Source organism: Ambystoma mexicanum, chromosome 13 (genome assembly GCF_040938575.1).
Source record: "Ambystoma mexicanum isolate Mex_15411 chromosome 13, UKY_AmexF1_1, whole genome shotgun sequence".
Taxonomy (NCBI): domain Eukaryota; kingdom Metazoa; phylum Chordata; class Amphibia; order Caudata; family Ambystomatidae; genus Ambystoma; species Ambystoma mexicanum.
Genome location: NC_090938.1, coordinates 525648214 through 525670301, shown reverse-complemented (window position 1 = coordinate 525670301; position 22088 = coordinate 525648214). Strand labels below are relative to the sequence as shown.

The window sequence follows — 22088 nt, the reverse complement described above, 5'->3', positions numbered from 1 at the left end:
TTCAGCTGTTTTATCAGTCAGCTGTAGACGAGAGACACCTTTGTTGGTCTGTGGGGTTCAATGGCTTCTGCAGATCAGGCACGTCAGGACCTTACAGGTGACGCTTCATGTGTTTCTTCTTGCCTTTTTCAGGCCAAGCGGGCGTGTCTATTGTTGTGCTCCTCGCATGTCTCACATACCTGACGGGAACCATTTTCCTCTGTGGCAGCCATCATGCAGGAAGCATTTCCGTTGGGCTCCACCAAGGCCCTGCCTGCCTTGCCAGAGCCTGAGAGGAACTGTCACACTTCACACTGAGCCTGGCCTCAGCGGCCATGGTTCCAGGTGAGTCCCACTTCACGCCGCCCTCCCACTGTTGCCCCGGGGAGAGCTTGGAGCTCACAGGCCCCCAGCAATGCTGGCTGCCCCACACACACCGCTGGTCCCATCTTGACTCTACATCTTCACCACCTGCCCTGTCTGCCCTATGGTGGGTTGGCTTCCCTCACAGGCCACGCAACAATCTCAGCAACGCGTTAGGCACCCCAGGGCTTTTGATCTTCTCTGGTACACTCGGTCTTGCCCCTGGGTGGACAGTTCCCTAGCAGGCAGCAATCTGGTTCGGGGATGCCCACCGACGCTGAGGCGCTTCTTCCCCTTGGCCACCCTTACTCCGTGGCCCAGACAGGCTTCCTCCCATTCCCCGCTCATCAGGACTGGCCTTCGGGCGGGCCGTTTCCTCCCAGGGTACGCCACTGTTTTCTGGGTTGCCCAGCACACACAGCCCTGGGATGGGGCGTTATTTCACCAAAACCGCTCCCCGCACGCGGCCTGGGACTTTGGTTTCATGCTGGGCTGCATTTGTGATAGGCAGCCTGGCCTGCCTCCTCCTGGATTCCCTGAGGGGTTTGGGGGCTCGAGGCCACGCCCCCACAGAGCTCTAATCTTCTCTTCTCTGTTCTTCATTCTTTGTTATTTCTCTCTTTATCTGTCTCCTATTTACTCCTTCTTCCAACTGACACTTCCAATTTCGCTTGCTTCTTTTTCATTTCCTTTTAGAATCCTTTAACAGGTGAATCCATTATTGTTGGCAGGGGAAACCTGTCCATTGTGCGTTTTCCCAGTATTCCATGTGTCTCCCCATGGAGGGGAACTTGGTACCTGGTGCCTTCAGGTAAGTCTTCAATGTCAAAGCGCATACACACTTTTAAAACACTTGTGTCTTGGTCTTTTGTTTTTCCTATTAATTCCTGTATATATCAATAACCCCCCCACCTGACAGGGCTCCATTTGGGCCGGGGTTTACACCTAAAGCAATTGATCCCCACACTAATCAGTCCTATCACCAGCAGAATGCCAGCAAATTCTAAAACCAATCAGTCCTGACAACAGCTAATTCCACCACCAGACAATGGAAATAACACACACACCCAACATCAGTGAATCCCAAAAACAATTAATAACACCAGGCAGCCCTAAAATTAACCAGTCCCAAACCAACCTTTAACAAAAGCAAGCAATGGCAAATCCAGCCACTGCAAAACGTGCCTATCCCTTGCCCAGCAAGCCCCAAAACCAGTGTACCCCTACACCAGTGAATCCTAAATTAGTTCAAGGATCGTCGAGACACAGAACAGTCAAATCCAGACATGTTTTCAGATTGAAGAACAAAGATGAACACATTTAGGTTTTTCTTATATAATGTCACGGTGGTCATATGTCATGAGAAGATTTGAATTTTCAGAAGGTGAAACAGCCACCGTGGCGCTAATCCACTCCCAACAGTATTTACCCTTTGCCCAATACCGTAGCTGCGTAAAAGGAGCCACTCACCCAATGTGATTGGTCCGCAGTGAGATCTCCAGCTCTCGTAACACCTGGGTGGATTCGTGGAGGCGCCTTTTAAACTGGGGGCAAAACACAGGATCAAAAACAAATAATCTTAAACGCAGCAGCAACTTCAAACCCACACAAAAGAAGCAGGAAAATGTATTTGTCACATTTTCTGACTTGGGTCAGTCAATGTCACAATAACATCTTATCGTGAATCCCTTTAGAATAACTCATACAACAACTTCTTACTGATTTTCTTATCATTATTTTTTGAAAATCCTATAAGATCTTAAATAAAGCCTACTTCAAAATTATAAGATTGTATAAGTGTTCAATAAGTATTTGGGTGTCATTTCCGTACTTTTAAAGTTCTTATTGTTGTTCCCAAAATCCTACTAGTTTCTCACACGTTCTTATTAGCTTCTTAGAAGAATCTTTGAAGTCTTTTTTTTTGGGGAAGCAACCACTGCCCTCGAGAGAGTTTCATTTTGGAGCTCCTTCGTGTTGGGCCGTTCTAGAGAAAGCAGGTGTGGTTGAGGGAGCTAATCATGGCGTCCGTCTTCAGCGCGAACAGCACCCATTCCCTTCCACAAGGCTACAAAAGCCACCCACCCACTCACGCCCAAGGGCAAATCATAATTCCCTTACGCGTATTCAATAGACAATTCACACTCCTCCACGCCCCTCCCCACAAGACATTACGACTCTAGCTAGGCCCCCCTTTTAACAGACAGTCCATTCTCTACAGATTTTAAATTGTTGACACCACAACACCCCTATCCACCCCAATTCCCCAGAGGGCCCTTGTCACAATGAGCCCCACCATATCCTTGACCTGCAACCCATTTTCCTGAGAGGAGAGCAGGAATATGAGTTTGTCACTCAATATTTCTGGCATGTTGTTTGTAAATTTCCCCGTTTTTTTCAGACCTGCATCCGTTGCCCAAGTGTTCGCTGCTTATTGGTTGGAATTTTAGAGGCTTCCCCAATTGCTTTTATGAGCAGGAACCACTGAACGAGAGTTCCCATTGGACACTAAGACGTGTGATGGGCACGGTTCTATGGTCTTAGATCACAAGGTTATTTTTTCGTGGAGTTTTTTGCCAAAAGATTTCGGACTAAAAAATCCTCAATTCTGTTTTTTGATATTTGTTTTTTTTTAAACCATTTGGGGGGTTGCCCCCAAGTCCGCCCTTTACTACTATCTAGTACCCTATTCCCCACACATCCCCTACCCCTTGCATCCACTTACCCACCCGCCGCCATATTTTTCGATGAGTTTTTTGTGGGAAAAACCTTGGACAAAAAACGCCGCAAAAAAAAGCCTGCCGATGTAACAACGTCGTACGGATGAGCACTTCCATGAGGTATCTGTTCCAGGACTGGTGCGAGTGGCGCACTTACTGGTGAAGAACTAGGCTTCGGAACTGTGTAGTGTATCCCGCAAACTATAGAGTGTATATACTGCTTCTTTATAAGGTACGCATTCTTTGTCCACACCCAAAGGGGGCACCCCTCCAGCACTGGTCATATACTTGAAGGAAATCATACATGGCAAGTCAAAGAGGCCTTACCTTCCTGCTGCCCGAGTCCAAGTACCCCTTCAGCTTCTGGATGTAGGCAGATGGCGGGTTCTTCACCTGGAACCGGTCCTGCAAGAGAAGGCGAAGATCAGGCATAACACGAGGGCACTGCCACCACAAAGATGCCCACTGTGCCAAGGAGCAACACATCCATGTGCGCCTGTGTGTCCGTGGCTGAGCGGGACACCGACATTGAGCAGTGTGTGCAAGTGTGCGCGTGCCTACGAGAGAACATATGTAGACCTGTAGCCTAGTTGTAAACCTGTGTGAGGGTTAGACGTGTGCACCTGAGAGAGTATGTGTATATGTCGAAACGTGCAAATATTCACTGTGAGTCTGAATCTATAGAGACTATTGCCAGTATGAGTGCATGTTTGTCTTTTATTAGTGGAAATCTTACATGTCTATATATATGTACACGTTTGAGTCTGCATAGCCCCACTGACCATAAAGCTGCTTAAGTGCAACAGGCATCAGTCGCATTGGTTAGGCCAGGGATTCGCCATTGGTTACAGGTAGGGCTACACGCTGAATATTAAAACCGATTGGGGTTATCGGAATAGCCACAAAAATGCACGTTTGTCTCGTACATAGAAATGGTGATATTCTGAGCACCTGCCTGGATCGGACTATTACATGGGTGGGTGAGCCCGGCCCTAGTTTGCACCCTATTGGGCTGCCAATAGGAAACAGGGTCAAGTAGACCCTCTCGTCCAGACCTCCAACCTCCCAGGTGATATTCAGCTTCTATGTAGCCACTCACTTCTCCAGGATGAAATACTTCTCATATAATGGGGAAGGGTCTCCTAATCACGGACCCAATGCCTAAACTAGAACTACCAACATGCCAAGATGTCTAATAAAAGTATCCTTCTAGTGATCAAAAGGAATTCCCCAAGTATGGTGCTGGTAAGTGGACTTATCACACATTCCTATGCATTTTTCCAATGGAGACCAGTCTTGGGGTAAGCCATGTGTGCGCCTGACTGCCTAACAGATCTAGATGCAACCCAGCTCGCTGCAGATCAGGCTGACATTATGGGAGCTGAACCATAACATAGCCATGAACAGCAGGCCTTGAAAAATCTACTCAACCCTTTGCATACTCTAGTACAGTGTAGTCCAACTGCAGGACACAAGCGCCGGAATCCTGACGAGTTTTCAGGATACCCCTCATTAATATTCATGAGAAGAAATGTACATACATTTAGAATAATTGTATGCAAAGTCATCTCATGAATATTAATAAGGGGTATCCTGAAAATCCGACATGTTTCCGGCCCTTGGAGCCTGGATCTGGACAATCATGGCCTAGTACTTTTCCTGAGGTTTCAGTAGCATGCTGGCCAGTACAATGATATTTTGGCATGTTTGAAACATTTATTTGACATTTACTGCAAACAAATCTTGTTTCCATTAAATGCGAAATATGTTGCGCTGTGCATAGATGGCCTCTGGGTTGCAGTGGTGTGCGATGCATGAAATGGGCATTTTGTCACCTGCACCATTTCAAAGAAAGTGCTGGTAACATTTTAGTCAACCATCGCCAATGGGTTGAGTGCATTTCTCTTAGGTCGAGTAAGTAAACTAAATTACTCGAACTGCAGGTCCTGAGGGATTTTCAAGATTGTGTGAGGACTCAACACAGAGAACCAGTTTGATTGGATAATCATTGAGCCTTGCGAAAGAGATTCCTAGGGCAGAAAATACTTGTAGACTTGCTCTCTGATATTTAAAAAAAATATAAAAACAGTCAAAACATTTCAAACTTTGTAATTTGGGATAAGCTTTGTTTTCAAAGATGAAAATATCAAAGACTGAACAATTGCAGAGCAGATTGTGCATACTGTTTTTCATATAACTGCTGATAAATCTCTGAAAAATTGAGATGAAAGCTTTCGGGCTGACAGATCCACTAGATTTAAGAATTTAATCTGCCCTTGACTTCTTGGCCAAAGGATTGCTTTACCGACCACACTAAAATACCTAAGAGTTTTATCAGCCAATTAAATGCTTTAAATCCCCTCCCAACCCGACAAAATGTAGGCAGTTAAAAAATAATGCTTTTCACCTTTGTGGTTGTGTGTTGTGCATTGATGCGCATAGGCCCGATTGCATAGCAAGTTAACTTTTATTAGATTGCTTCCATAAAATAGTGGTCCTTCCTTGTGTGTTATTGAGTCTTTATTGTATTATTAAAACTTTCTAAAGCCATCACATGTTTCAACCTCTTCGGTCTTCTTCAAGGCTATAATCATGGATTCCCAATGTTTTCTAATGTGTTGTGGCAGATGTCTGCTAGTATGTGCATTCTTGGGCTTTGAACGTGTATTTCATTCTGTTAAGATTCTTCATCGTTTATTCACAAATCCACATTATATCTTTTGATGGTCTGCAGTTAGTTGTGTGGCGTGTTTGGCAGCAGCGTTCTGCGCGAAGAGGATTTATAAATAAAGGCAGCACTTCAAAGGCCACTCTGCCTGGCCTTTGAAGGGCTCGCCACAGCAGAGCCTTCATCTGGCTATGTAGGGATCATGTGAGCACCAACCTCTAATGTATGCAGATTGCAATGTTTCTGCTGGGAAAGGACTCTCACAGTCAACAGTAAGAGCCACCTGTGAATGAAATGACTGCACTGCCAGAACTCATGTAGACATTGAATCCCACAATTAGAGCTCACCTGGGGATGAGCTCCCACAGACAGCGATTGCCTGGACATAAAAGGCACTGTCAAAGCTCATTTAGGTATGGAAGGACTCCCATAGTCAGAGGGCACTTGGGTATAGCAAGACCCCGACAGTCAGAGGCCCCCCGAGGATCGTCTGGACATGACTACCCCCAGTCAGAGGCTCACCCAAGTAAGGACGAAATTCCACATTCATAGGTCTAGTGTATAAGGACTCTCACAGCCCCCCCCCCCCTCCGCCCCACGAGTATGGTATGGCAGATGACCCACAGTCAAGGATCACCTGGGTTTGATTTCCCACAGTCAGAGCTAAATTGGTTTTGCAAGAACTTGGGCCGTCGCACCTCCCCTGGGAATGGCATGGGAAAGGCCCCACAGTCCGAATCTCTTTGGGTACAAAGAAGGTCACACAGTTAGAAATCCCCCTGAGTAGAGGAGCACTCCCACCAGTAAGAGTCCTCCTTGTTATGGTAGGTGCCAGACCGTCAGAGTTCACCTGGGTACTGAAGGGCTTACAGAGTCAAAGCCCCCAAGGTATTTGGGGTACCAAAGCCAGAGGGCTCCCAGTTATGTAACTGTTCCATAGTCAGAGCCCTATAGGTATGCAAGTGCAACCCTTTCACCCTACTGACTTATCATGGCGGGTGGAATCAGATGTGTTCGGCGGGTATGCGACGGGCAATTTCATTGTAGAAAGAAAAGCATTTACTCTTAGGAGATGTTTTCATGGGAATTTTAGTCCATTGAAGTGTATGGAAGACAAGTAGTGTGGTGGGGGATGAAAAAGCAGCTGAGGCGGGTTGACACCCACCAAATGCAGGTGAGTTGAGAGGTGTGGAAGTGTTATCACTGACAGAGCCCCCCAGCCTGTAGAAGGACTACTGCGAGGGTTCCGCTGGGTATAGAAGGTCTTACATAGTCAGAGTCTCTATGTCTGGGAAGGGCCATGCTTGCAGACTCGCCTTACCTGGTCACAGATGAGCTCCCATTTCTTTTCGTTGTCATATTGCCTCAGAAGGGACACTTTGTCTGGCGGGAGGTTCATAGAGTTCTGTAAAGGACAAAAATATATCATTGAAAAATAATGTCTTCAATAATGTCAAATTCACCCTCCACCTTCTCACATGAATCTTCCATTTCCCCGTATTTGTCCTCTGCTCTTTTGTCATAGGCCTTTCCATCCCGACCCCACCTCTCTTGTCCCCGCCACCCTGTTTTCCTTCCATCTCACCCCATTCTTGCTCAGCGTCTTCCCTTCCATGAGGTCTAATACCCTCTGTCACCCTCTTGGTACATCCCTCCTACTTGGGTCACCTTCCCTATTGTCCTCTTGCCTCCTTCGGCTCCCCTTTCCTCTTACACAATTTCATTATTTCAGTTTACACTCCTGTTACTGATCTCGACCTCCTCTGATTCACTTCTCTTTCCTTCACTATCTTTCCACATGGTCCTGAAACTGACACCCCCCACTCACCATCTTGTGCACCATAGCCCTTATCATCATCTTAATACCTTTCCCCTTTGCATAGTCTAATTGATCACAACAACAAAACAACTATTATCTTTTCTTTTGTAGTGTACCCACTGTGCTGACACTGCTTCAAGTTCATCTTTTCAAGACTGCAGAGGGCAAGAACCCTCCACAATGCAGTTAACAGTAAAATAGCCAAATAGACTGCGGGAGGAATCATTGACACAGGATGGTGACCCATCCCCAATTCGGGAACGTGTCATTATCCCAAGTTTCAATGACCCCTCCTACGACCAATAGGAGGTTATCACATAGTGTACTAGCAACACAGGTTTTGGAACTGTGTTGATGACGTAAAAATGCTACATAGTCACTGAACAAAATGTATTAGTAAATTACACATGGTTTAATTTTGTAGTATTTAAATAACAAGTTTGTCTTTATAAAGGTAAGCATTTAATTGTGAGCCTGATTGAACTGGAAAGGTTTAACATGAGCATACATGGGTGCAATGTACAAGTAAACAATTTATTCATACATGAGAGCTTTTTTTCCACGTTTTAACTTTCATTTTGCAGCGTTAAATTGGATGTTGCGTCAAGTTGAAGGTGCAGTGAAAAAAAGATACTCGCAGTGAAGTAGGGAGTTGTTGAAAGAAATCTCGCTAAGAAACCGCATGCCTGTTTCTTGAAAGTAGAAAAGTGCTACCTGCTGTTTCTGAAATCAGAATGCTCGCAATGGGGCCACTAACAGTAGTTATTGACTACATTTCGGGCATTCTGAGGATTTCGATATTTATTTAAGCCACCTAGTACTAAAATGAGTCTTGTTAAGTAGTGGTGTAGTACAGGTTGCGGTTTTCTATGGAGTGATGTGCACATTATTTATATTTGGAAAATAGTGAATTTGGACTGCTTGTACTAACCTCAATGTTGCCATTTCCAGTGTTTGTAGACTTTACATTTCATTGGTAGTGACCTTAACTTCCAGCTAATTCCCTTCTTGTTTGTGTTGAATGTGTTTGGTGAAGGACTATTCACCTAGAATTAGTAGAATGTATGATTTTCAATGAGGACCTTAATGAAAGAGGAGAAATTATAATCCTTCCATGAAAAACAAAAATTCACTCTTGAAAAATCTTTCATCAAACACAAACATTCTTCAATGAAAAATGAAGCATGCATGCGTGAAATAGAGATACTTTGTGAACACTCCAAGCTTGATCTCAAAATTGTCTGATTAGATTTTCTCATTATTTTTTCCAGGCACAAGTTCATCGTGTGATCTGGCCGATGCAAAAACAATCAACAAGAAAGTCATACGTTTCCTTAAAGCTATGTTGTAAACATTCATTTTCTCTGTAGGAAATTATTTTCTATTAAAGCTGAAAACTGGGCAGATACTGTTTTGAAACTATGAAAACTATCTCCAAACGGCACCACATTTGCCATGTTCACTCTAATGTGCCATAACTGAAGGCTGGGCAAATTTGGCAAAACAACATGGACGAGGCTGAATGTTACAGTGGAAAATCACGTGTTAGTTTCCAATGTAAAGTGGCACATAGACACACACACACACACACACACACACACACACACACACAACACACACACGTCTTGCAGAAATTGCAATAGACCGTGAAGCCTAGCCCAAATCTACTGACACGAAGCGCTTCCTGCAGGAGCCATTCTCCCTCACATGATCCCCCAGGGCCTTCCTAACTCCCCTCCGCCAGCCTTATACCCTTTAGTCCGTGCCCAATGTCAAGGAAAACAGACACTGGCTCTTCTGCTCAAATCCACATTCTCAGATACGACAACCATAGCGCCATCATTTCTGCAGATTCATACTCAGGCTTCAGAAACTAGATAACACATCCTATGCATACAAAATGGCGGTCTTGCACAATTCAGGGTTAGTGATCAACAGCTCCAACAACAATAAACGAACCTCTTCACGAAGCCAACTGGGGAATATTTTGCAACTCATTTCAATTAGAGCACAGCAACTTTTTTTGTTTATTAAAGACGGTTTTCAAAGAATCAATTCGTTTCTCTAAAAATTCCCTTTTTTAACATATAAATTCATATTTGTAAAACAAAACCTTTTCTTATCAAATTGATATGTTTTATAACAAATCTTTTTGCTTCAGAGTTTTTGTCAGATTGACCATTTTAGGCAAGATGGACAGCAAAGCAAAGTTGGAGCCACAATTTACCCAATTCATTTTTCGTTTAATGAAATTGAACAAGCCACATTCTAATCCTAGGATACTGCACTCGCTACTGTGCACTCTCCGCAGCGTGGAAGAGGCTACACTATTGATCTGTTCAGGCACCCATCACTGGAGGATGTTTGGTTGTCGCCGCTTGCCCTTTGATGAACCAGTCAAGAGAGCAGAGGTGTAGAGTCCAAGTGGGGTGTAAAGCTTTTAACCCCCATTTAGGCTCACCTGAACCTAGCACAGAAGACCTCAGGTGAACAGGAAAGATCATGTAGTGGGTAATGTGCTTGACGCGAGCGGCATCCTTCAGAATCCAAGCAGAAGCGCTCTGCACTTGCTCAAGCCCTGTTGCGAGGTCTTGAGAAACCTGAAAAGAAAGCACCTATAACCTGAGAGGTATTCGAGACCCTGATAGAACCCAGAACTGGGGATGCTTTTAGAACTCTGAAAGGTACCTAGAAGCCGAGAGGCACCGACCACCTTAACAGTGCCCAAAAACCTAGATGGGCTGAAAAAACTTAAAAGGGTCTTAAATTGGCCAATGAGAACCCGGAAAGCAAATATAACTGGTGGAGAGACTCTTTGTACCCTGAAGCTGGTAGGCATCCCAAAATCATTCATTCCGGGCGCCCTAGAGAACGCACCAAGAGGAAAAGGGTTTCCTCTGGGCATCAGCAATTCCTTCCCGGATGGCTCGGGACGCAAAGGTATGGGGGAGCCAGATGGCATTGCATCACAGGCTTAGGGAGCAGCAACAGCCTTCCCCTATCCCTTCTGCACAGTAGTCGTTTGTCATCGGTGTTGACATGCCAATGTTTGCAAGAGTGGCTTGAGGGTGGATAGGCCCTCCCCTTGAAGCAAGATGCCAGGGACACAGTCTCAAAAACAGTTGCCTTCTGGCCTTTGACTTGCTTCACTGTGGAACCAGTTTGGAGCTCCTTTCAAATATCAGGGGCCTGCGCTAAGAAGCCCTCGGTTTTTGTTTTTTGGGGTCATTTTCGACTATTCTTTCACCTAACCCAATGACTCCTCCTCCAGTGGTTGAACCAGAACCGGGAGAGGTTGCCCCACTTGAACCCATCAATCTTCAGGATGCTCCTTAGAAGCCCAACGCTTTTTTTAGGCAATGTGGTTTGTGCCAGTTCAGGGGTATATTAAGGTGATGATTCCTCCTGTGGGGCTTGGAGGGGAAGCAGTGTCAAATCAGCATATGGCAACCATGCTCTATTCGCTCCCATCTCCAGCTCCTGTGTAATGGTACCTTTCGGTAGTTCTTTGGAGCATTGAGTCTAAGTGGTATTCACCATGGGGTTTGGGTGCTTATATTTTTGGTTTCTCAGGGAGTTCGCAACCTGCCTGGTATATGTTTGAAAGAGGGTGCCTAGATGAATAGAGGCACTGAGAAACCTGAAAAACACCTAGAGCCTGACAGGTGTCGAGAGGTCCGAAAACACCTACATCCTGAGAAGTGTTTGAGAACCCTGAAAGTGCTTAAAACCGGAAAGCCATTAGGCACCCTGATAGGCACCTAGAACGGGAGAGTCGCTGAGAACCCTGAAGAGTTCCTAAAATCTGAGAGCTGTTGAAAACCCTGAACATTGTCCAGAACCTGATAGATGTTAAGCACCCAGAAAAACCTCCTTGTCCCTGGGAAGGTTTCAGAGGTGATGAGAACTTTGAAAGTGCCTTGGACTGGAGCAGCGTTGAGGCTCCTGAAAAACCTAGAGCCTGGGGGGTATTGATACCACTAATGGTCCCTTGGACCTGAGATGTGTTAAAACCCCAGAATAATTAGTAGGACCAGAGAGGTCGTGAGACCCTTGAAAAGTGCCTAGATGCTGAGAGGCATTAACAACCCTAGTATGCCCACAGAACCCTGAATGCCCCGAGAGCCGGAGATGCCCGAGGAACCAAAAAAAACCTGAGTGGTTGGAGAATTGCGAGGGAGACAGCGAACCCTGAAAACATGTAGAACCTTGGAGACTCTGAGAACTTTGGAGAGACCCCACAATTGAACACTGAAAATGGTGTCAGTAGAGAAAGACATACGTTAGCGAGAACTAGGCCGTGAATCCTAATATGCAGACAGAGGCTGAAACATCCTGGCGCAGAGCCTCAATACTGACACACTAACAGCACATGCTGGAACAATAAAAGAAACAGGAGTAGGCCAATATTTTTGTTGTCAGCCTTTAATTTAACACCAATGTGCCACAGCTGATTTGTGTATAAACAATGTATGGCAAGTGTTTTAATCAAAAGAGAACGATTTGTTCTAGACCTCGGTGCACTGTTTCTTGGTTCATGTACAATGTTTCTTGCAACGTTCTACGCTGTCTGTCCCTTTCCCACCTGTTTTTTTTTGTCTTTGTGTTTTATTTTCTTTGGTTATTCTCTGATGAAAAGGCAGAAAAGAGGGCACCAGGGTAAAAGCAGAAAGGAAGACATTTCCTCGGTGTTGCAGGTAGGAGTCTGATTAGGAAACCTTAAAGTGTGCACTGCATGGCAATCCTGCACTGGCCAGCTTCCAGAGCACTGCTGTTTCCGGTGTCTGTCTAGACCAATCGTTGTGTCCTTTCGAGAGGGCATGATGAGTCCTCCTCGCTTCACAAGCTAAAGGGGCAGGGGAGTTGGCTGCCAAATGGTGATATAACAGGCCACACACACAGGAATGTAAAGGATTTCAGGTGCAGGGCGGATATCACAAACAGGAGTGGCTATATCACACCGTGAGGGTTAGAGAAAGTATCCTGACTTCTACAAGGGTAGATTTCTGGGAATGTTACAGCGGACAGTGTACACCTTTCAACTCTTAGTTTAACCATTTGATGTTTGCCTTCTCCTTCACCCTTATTTTTGTTTTTTCTCTCCCTTAACTTGAATCATCTTTGCTATTTTCAATTTCAATCTCATGTCCTGTCCTTTTTTGTCTTCTATTCAGAGTACTGAAACCGGAATAAAACATTTAAAAAAAAGAGATCTAGAAAATAAAATCAAACTTTTCTTGTGCACAATTGAACAGGCTGAGGCAATATACACCTCTGCGGCGGGCCGACCCTGTCGGTAATGGCCCGCTGCCCAATTTAAGCTCAGAGATAAACAAGGGTCCCTTAATGCAGGCAGCGATGACATTACCGACTGGCTTGGCCCGCTGCCAAGATGTATATCGCCATTAGCACCCACAAGGTTTCACTGCACGGGTGCTAAAGGTGTTTCATTTAAAAAAACAAAAACATACCTCGGCGCGCTGTGGATTTTCAAGTCCGTTTTCAGTGTTGATGACCGTGACCTCATTAACAAAGAAACAGCCTTGGGAAATTAAGGTGCGATGCCAGGCCACGCAGCAAGGTGTCTCTTTTTTTTTATTGAACACTCTTAGCAGCCATGTAAGAAACTACACCGCTGCTAAGAGGTGAGGGGTGTGGGGAAGGGAAAGAGGAGCAGGGAAGCGAAGGGTACCAGACAAAACAGCGTGTTCCGTGCTTCCTGATTGGCCAGCGCCCCCTTCCAGGGTTCTAACGTCTGTAACAAAATCTCAGATCTGGGCATTGCAATAGAAAGGACACTCTTGCAACTGTATCCCACCAACGTGGTTCTGTGAGAAGCGCAGGAGTGATATAGTAAATATCAAGTTTTCTCAGAATCCTCTCACGGTCACAGCTTGAGTTCTAATTCACTGTTATGCCCTGATTATTTTTGTTGTCACACTCTGCTCTTATGGGTTGACCTTGATGGCACCACCTGCAAAATGCTTTCTTTTTATAGCTCTTATCACTTGCTTTGAATCTGTTTCTAATGGTTCTCATTTAATGTGGTTAGGTTATCTACCTACACACTTGGGTCCAGACCATTCTCTTCTTTCTCTGCAAGTGGGTAAGCACATACCTTTTGAATGTAATGATAATGTTGTGGTACCACTGATGCATGTCTGGGAGAAAGCCTCCATGCTCCGAGGGCTACTCACAGCAGAGGGTACAAGAAGAACGCAGGGCTGAAAAATTGAAGGAGTGCAGCAGGACATTGGAGGGGGAACTGGGGAGTACGTCTATGGAGAACCAGACTTTATTATTAGAAATTCTTGGGTTGATAAAGCAATGTATAACATAGCACTGCAATGTAACACAAAGGCAATTTTCTGGAGCAAAAGGTTTGCATTTGAGCTAATTTGCATACCCACAATGCTTGTTTCATGTGGCTCTGAACTAGAAGTGAACTCCCAGCAATGGCTACTGGTTGGCACTGTGGCATGTCTGACTTGGCTCGAATGACTCATTCTTCTTATCAGAAATTAAAATCAATAGTCTACATCTTGCGATGAAAGAGTTGAACAGAAAAATTAGGGTTGTGGAGCAAAGGCATTTTGAAAAGGGGGATGAAATGGGCACATTAGTAGCAAATAAAGTGAGGGTTCAGAGACTTGAGGGAGGGGTTGCTTGTATTAAAGATGCAAATGATTGAAAAAAACAAACTCAATCAAAATAACAAACCGTTTTGCACATCATTATCAAATGTTATATAGGAAGGAACTTGAATCCGCTCACTTACAAAAGAACTTGATAAGGCAGGTCTAACCCGTCCCTTAGAGGAGGAGGCATCACGGTTGGATGATACTATCCCCACTCGGGAGGTGCAGGTAGCCATACAGCAGATGAAGGTGAGGATGGGCTTTTCTGGGGTACCTTTGTAATTTTTAGTTGAAGCCTATTATGGCTTCCAGGGCAAAGGAGATATTCCATCTTCTTTTTTAAATGCAGTGATACCAAAAGAGGGAAACTACCACACAGACTGTTCTTCTTGTAGGCTAGTCTCACTCTTGAACATTGATGCATAAACCTTCACCAGAACATTTGCAGCAGACACTTGGGGTGTTTTTTTTATCAAAACTAATACATACTGAGCAGGTAGGCCTGTTTGGGAGAGTCAGGGATTAGATAATGTGTGAACAACTGTGGAACATATGGTCTCCCCATAGGTTAGGTCAGCTAACTCGATCTTACTGTCCTTAGAGACTGCCACAGCATTTGATCAAGTCAGTTGGCTTTTCACGAGAGCGGTCTTGACTAAGATGGGATTTGGATATCAATGGAAGGCTTGGCTAGCAGCCCTACATTCTAGGCATTGCGTTCAAATGTATCCTTTCAGCTTACTTAGAGGCACCGGGGCCCCCTTTTACCCTTGTGCTATGAATTGATAATGGGGCCTGTAGCATCACTTATTAGATGCAACCCATTTTAGGTAAATGGGATAGAAAATATGCTTAATCTGTTTGCGGATGTTTATATATATATATAAATAGTAAGTAATTTGCAGTCTTAGTCAACCAGTTTGGCGAGTCCAAAGTAATTAAGAAAAGACATGATGAACCACAAATACCATCAGAACTGTCAGTAAGACATACTGATGACACTATAATGCTACTTAATTTACAAGAGGAGGTTGATGAATTCACACTACAGAAATTTACGGAAGAAAAAAATGTATTAATGAATCTTTCTGAAGAGACCACCTTAAAACCTAAATCAGAATTCACACCGGTCTTACCAAATGAAAACGTGATAGATCTTTTTCATTAAGCTGTCTCAAAAGAACTGAGAAAATTACCTATCTAGTAATAAATCAAAGATCAAACAGAACCTTACAATCAAAGAGAGGAAGGCTGTATTAGATCTCAAAAATAATGCAGCAGTGATTACCAAAATGGCTGACAAAGGAGGCAAAATAGTCATCATGAACTCTAGCGACTATAAATGAGCAGCAGAACACCACTTTAATGATACCAAATGCTACACAAAATTACCTATCAATCCAATTCCAGACTTGACCAATACATGGCGCACTATGAGCCAAAACTGGTATGAAGAAGGACTCCTAACGGAGGATGAACACCAGAGTATGAAAACACATTTTTCAATATTGGCAACAATATACTTTGTTCCTAAAATCCATCCAAAATTTCATAAATTCCCACCATGTAGACCAATAGTCCATGGTATCGGCTCACTAACAGAAATAATTTCATAATGTGTTGATCTACACCTACAGCCCTTATCCTCTAGCCTGGCCTCATATATCAAAGACACCAAACATGCAATCAAGCAGCTAGAATCGAACGCAACTTTAGACAGGTCACATTTGATGTAACATCTCTATGTACTAGCATTCAAAATGAAAAGGGCATCAAATTAATAGAACTACCTCCTAAATCACAAACGATTCTATATCATTCTCAGAACTTAATGATAATAAAGATGCTTGACTTCACATTAAGCAACAACATCTTTTGATTTAATGACCAGACCTGCTGCCAAAGACAAGGCACAGCTATGAGAGCAAAATGTGCCCAACCCTATGCTGACCTCTTTATGGGACCTTTCAAAATGGAATATGCATGCCAACATTCAGCATTCAGCCAGCAGTATTAAGAATATAGCATACTGGAGGCGCTATATTGATGACATCCTCATTATTTGGGACGGAGACAAATCATCCCTTCTAGAATATATCAATTACCTTAATACTAACCAATATAACATCCAATTGACAATGAATGAAAGTACAGAAAGATTACACTTTTTGGATTTGGATCTCTATGTGTAAAACAACACTATCCACACAATTCTATACATTAAACCAACATCTGGAAACAGCATTCTCCATGCTAACAGCAACCATCCACATCATATCATAAGCAATATCCCATTTGGAGAACTAATAAGAATAAAAAGGAACTGCACTGACAATGAAGAATGTCTTAAACATGCAGATAATATGATGGACGAATTCAGACAAAGAGTCTATGGAGTTAAAAACCTGAAAAAAGCTTTTTCTGCAAGGCACAATCAAAGATAAAGGATGTCCTTAAAAACAAGACTGAAGATACTCCCTCTGACCAACATAGTAATTTCAGAATTATCACAACCTATAGCTCTGACACATACATAATAAGGAAAATCCTTTAAAAACACTGGAATACACTGAAATTGGATCAAGATATCAGTAAACACTCAGACAATGAACCAGCAATCACTTATCAAAGAGCACAGACAATCAAAAATATCATTAGTCCCTCTTATTTTAACCCAAAACACAGCCCAACAACAATACATAAGATGTCGAATCAACAAACACCACAGGGAAATTACAAATGTGGCAGTTGTAAGATATGCCCACAAATGCAAAATGGCAAAAAGAAAATACAGTTACCCTATGGAACCACCAAAATTATCTCACAATTTATCAACTGTAATTCGAAAATTGGTTATGTGCGGAATACAATGTCTATGCGACAAACTATACATAGGGAGCGCAATACACCCCCTCAAAATAAGGGTTATGGGACATTTAAGAGCCAATCAAAAACAAAGATCTTAAATACCCTTTCGCTTATAATTTCCAAACAGAACATACTGAGACAATGCAGATCATATTCATTTTTAAGGCATAGAAAAAGTCAATTTGGCACCCAGATGTGGCAACAAGGAACTCATTTTGAGGAAAAAAGAAGCTCTGTGGATAAATATAATGGACACTTGCATCTCGTTTAAATCAAGATACAGAAATGAGTCATTTCTTGCAACATAATCAACCCCCTATGTATTTGAAATTCCCAATGTAACCAATCAGCAATTTATGATATAAGACAATGCACAATACTGTTCACCACTATTTCTATGATAATGGCAATATTATTTGCAATTTTTCTGTTTAAGGTTGTGATTTTAGTAAAAACCGCATTACACAACATAGCCAGCACCCGACAACAAGGCTGGCTATGAGACCTATTCAAAATGGCCGCAATGCGGTCTAACGTGATGACACGGCCACGCACAATAGCGTGATAGCGTCACCAGACAGATGCTCATAAGGGCGGCCTTCTTTGTTTCCGATCCATAGCACGGATAAGAAACTTTTGCACTCCAGGGACAACTGAATCCCTCTAAAAAAGAAATTCAGGTAAGAGAATGCCCAAATGTAGCTAGCATCACTTGCGAAGCAATATTCTGATTATGCTGTACTGCATCCCAAACAAAAAACAAACACAGCGTACTAATTGACATCAATTTATCATATTCACAGGGCTAATCTACAACTGTAAGAGAGCCTGTCTCAACCTTAAATGCTAAGACACAACAACGTATTAGACAGCAGGGTGAGTTATTTCCAAACTTTTAAGCACAACAGCTAACTTGGAGAAATAATAACATAGAAGCCAATTTGGCCACAATAGAGTTCATTTCTCCCATTTCTTTATTTTTCCTTTTATTTTTATTTTATCATAGAATCGCTGAACAAAGATAACAAATCCTCCTGATGATCCACTGAAATTAAGTGGAGAAACACGTGTTGAGGTTTCTAAATTGTTTTTCACTACAAGTATGAAAAAATTCAAGTTCCTATAATACATGCAATGAAGTTAAAGACAAACCATTGCCTTTATGTTAAAGTTTACTACAAACCGAGAATCACATGAGAATTTAATAAAATTCCAACCACCCCAAAGCTTTTGGCGCAACTTGGATTACCCGTTTGAGAGATTCTGTTTGTAGATGATTCCTTGGTTTATTTTAAAAATTAGATGAACTTAATTCTGCAAATATTTTTTTACCTCAAAGAATATGGTTCTAAGGATTTAACGTCAATTTGACCAAATCTGTTCTCCTTTCAGTTGGTAAGATGTTGACTGATGCATGGCAGATCATGAAGTGGCAGCCGACGATGACAGTCGTAAGGAGGGGTACCGGTGTTAGGTAAGTGTGGGTAGGAAAAGTGGGATGGGGGATTTGTAACTCAAGGGGGGGCGGTCTAGAAGACGGGAGTTCTAGGGGTACCCCCCGCAGAATAAAGTGAAGCGGGCTGGAGGAGGAAGTAAGGGGAGATAATGGGGTTTGTGGGGTGTCCACTGCATTGTGGGATAACAGGTAAGGGGGCACTCAGAGAAGATGCTCTTTCCCTGCAGCACAGAATGCAGGCTTGGGGAACCAGGCTTCAGTGAAACCAGCCTGCTGGTAAACATCATAGATCCAACAAGACATAGATAGATGGATTAGAGCATCTTTATCATGGACAGCAAGGCTGAATACTATAAAAATGATTATTCTGCCCACAAAACTGGTTCCATTTTCAGATGTTGCCCATCCAGTTTTTGCCTGACTAGTTTTAATTCAATTGAGAAGCTATTGCTAACATTTCTTTAGAATATATTGCTAGGCCGACAATATCATACTAAACTCTAATTCTCACAGAAGTAGAAGGCGGAGTGGGCTTTCCGGATCCCAACATTTACTACAGAGTAAGCCAATTAAAAGTTATGACAGATCATCTCGATACAGAAAACAATGGAAGCATTTGGAAATTTGTGGTCCTTTTTCAGGTAACTGCGCGGATATACCTATGTGGTGTGTATAACAACTACCAAATAGGGTGAAATGACACCCAGTACTAGTGACACAGCAGGCATGATGGAGGGAACCGAAAGATACAAGATGACTGTCCTGCGGGCCTTCCCCTTTCAGATGCATTTGCGCACCGCCCATTAGAGATTGGATTTCAGACCCTCTGAAGTATCAACAATGGTAGACGGCTGGCTTGAGACTATGGGACAGATACAGGAGGGTGGTAACTACAGGAGTAGATCCCAGTCACAAGAGCAGGTAAACATTGGCCCTTTATCAGCTTTTGCATTTTTTAAAGCATAAGAGGTGGGGTATTTACACAGAGATCTGACCTTATCTGAGGAGCTTCCTATTACACATAGACACAGGAATGGGCAGATTCCTCATATGTCCCAAGAACTTCTCTTATCTGAACCCCAGGAGAATCTTACAGTTAGAAAATAATGGAAGACTGGCCCAGGAAAAGAGATGCAGACCCCCTTTTATTTATCTATTTATTGTTCATTTATTTTTGGGAGTTTAATAGGTCACAGTATCATGAAGACATCATTGTCTTCACAAAACAAGGCACATGCCATGAGGCGTCTACGTTGCTGGCAATACACCCCCTCAGATTGCCTAGAATGTTCTCAAATATAGGTCGCCTTTGCTGAAGGGCGTATAGGAAAGAAGGATCCTCTTGACACATGTGGTTGGCATGTGTTGGTGTCTAGTTGTATTGGAGGGAGATTCTTTCATTGATACAAGAGATGGACGGTATGGAAGAGCAATTAATCCCTCGTCTGTTATGATTTGGTATTTAGGAAGATAAAGGGGAGACCTTCAATTGGGACTACGTGGTCTATAAAATCATCATAGCAGCAAAGGCAGGCTTAACTGCATCATGAATGGCATCACAATTGCCATCACAGAAGGTATGGATCACTAAAGACTGGGACATTTATGACATGAGCGATTGACATGTATTTATGATTTATGAATTCACTCTGAATATTGAAGAGGAATGGCTGCCCTTTTTTGAAAAATATTCAGAGTCTTATTGATGTATGAAAATGTACAAGGGCTCTAACCTTCAAGATTAGGATTCAGAATCTGGAATAATATGAGGAATATTGTAAAGGTAATTGTGGTGAAGGGTTGGCATGGGAGTGGGTTTGCATGTCCGCATTCCTCTCTGGTTTGCTTGTAAAACATAAGGGTTTGTCAAATGCAAAAATAGTTAGAAAAATTGAAGGATTTCTAATGTGGGGCTTAGGCATGTTTCAAGGACGGTGCGGCCACTGTCAGAAGCTTTGTAAAGGGGGTACAGTGGTCATGGTGTGTACTTTGTGTGGGCCCATGATGATGCTTTCATTTACACTGATTTGAATGCATTAGGCAAGTTGATATTGTTTTAAAATCTCGTATTACGTTTAATAAAATGCAATTGGAAAAAGAGGCTTTATAACCAATGAGATTGTTGGGGTTCGGGTAAATGAAGGAGTGTATTCAGGCGATTAATTGTATTATATTTATGGCTTAAAATAAAATGAAATCTGTTGGCTTTGCTAAATGGCAGTAGATATACCTGCAGTTTACATGTGTTGTCAGTGTCATTGTAGTAGATATTTTTTCAGTCAATAAATGTGAAAAATAACCTGATTTTCTTGATTGTGCACCGTCATCACATACGCTTATTATCCTATCTGATTCCTGTCATGTGACCAAAACAGTGGGCTCTCCATTTCTTATTGTGGTACCACACAACTTTATTAGCAAGGATATTGCAGTAAACAAATCCCACATTTGACCTAAAATACCATAGATATCACATGACAAATGCTTTTCGAATGGAAAAATAGGAATTGACAAATGTTTACCCCATCAAGTATAATGATAATGATAATGAGGGGTCCCTTCTTGTGTTCTCACTAGTCTGGGAGACAGTGTACCTTTCTAAGTGTAAAGATGGTACTGCATATCTGTTTGTGATGTTTACACATTTGACAATAGGCCATTCTAAAAAGTTACACAAATATGCAAACTGGTCCTTTTTGAATTGTCAATTCAAATTCATGAGTATCCTTTGAGCATCTAACCAATGTAAACAACGCATTCTCCCAGTTGTGGCAAAATAGTAATTTCACAAATTGGTGCACAGTCAACGCTCCCACTATCTTGATTTCAGAGTTTCCACATTTTAATCTGCTAGGAATGGGTGGTCCATGGACTGAAAAGTCTCTTAAAGGTTGCAAAGTCAAAAGAGGAACAAATGAAGGCTTCAGTTGAGAAATTCCTATGATAATAAACATCTGTTATATGTTTGTTTTCAAAACAGAATTACATCTGGCTTACTTGGATATCTCTGTAACATAAACAAGATTGGTACAGACAAAGAGATTCTATAAAGTCAACTGGCTATGTGGCCATAAAATGAAAGGAAGTTCATCCATATTTTGATTAAATAACTCAAGGTTATTTTGTGCCTCATAACAAGATGAGTGCTAATGGAAAACATGCAGTATTTTGGATTATTACCCCAAATAATGATACGCTAGGGAATAGAAATCTGGAAAAATTGGCTGCTTTGGAGTGAAAGTATAATCACCACAGAAAGGCGGCAATGATGGCAGTAATTACCACGTGATACACGGCTAATGCTGCCAAACTCGCAGTGAGGTCTCTTGTGTTTTGAAGATAGTGTGCTCAATTTTTGACAAGGACATTTTTTAGGTAATCATCAAACCTATTCATAGTACATTGGGCCTCATTACGAGGTAGGTGGTAAGGGATTACCGGCACCGGTAAGGACAATGGTGCTGGTAATCCCTTACCACTCTATTCCAAGGTCCCTTAGCGGGTCCCATCCTTAACGCCTGGTCTGACCAGGTGTTAAGGATGGGACCAGTTAAGGGACTTCAGAGCTAATAACAGTACC

The 22088-nt window shown here is 42.8% G+C and overlaps 1 protein-coding gene across 3 annotated transcripts in view; it reads right to left on the bottom strand.

The window, feature by feature from the left end:
* FMNL1 (formin like 1) overlaps positions 1-22088 on the bottom strand; it is a 593200-nt gene that overhangs the window by 276162 nt on the left and 294950 nt on the right. For all 3 annotated transcript variants that reach the window (XM_069634229.1, XM_069634230.1, XM_069634228.1), the window contains exons 2-4: positions 7049-7132; positions 3387-3464; positions 1813-1886 (exon numbers count right to left, since the gene is read on the bottom strand). In XM_069634229.1, coding sequence (XP_069490330.1) covers positions 1813-1886; positions 3387-3464; positions 7049-7132 — 236 coding nt within the window. The remainder of the gene's footprint in view (positions 1-1812; positions 1887-3386; positions 3465-7048; positions 7133-22088) is intronic.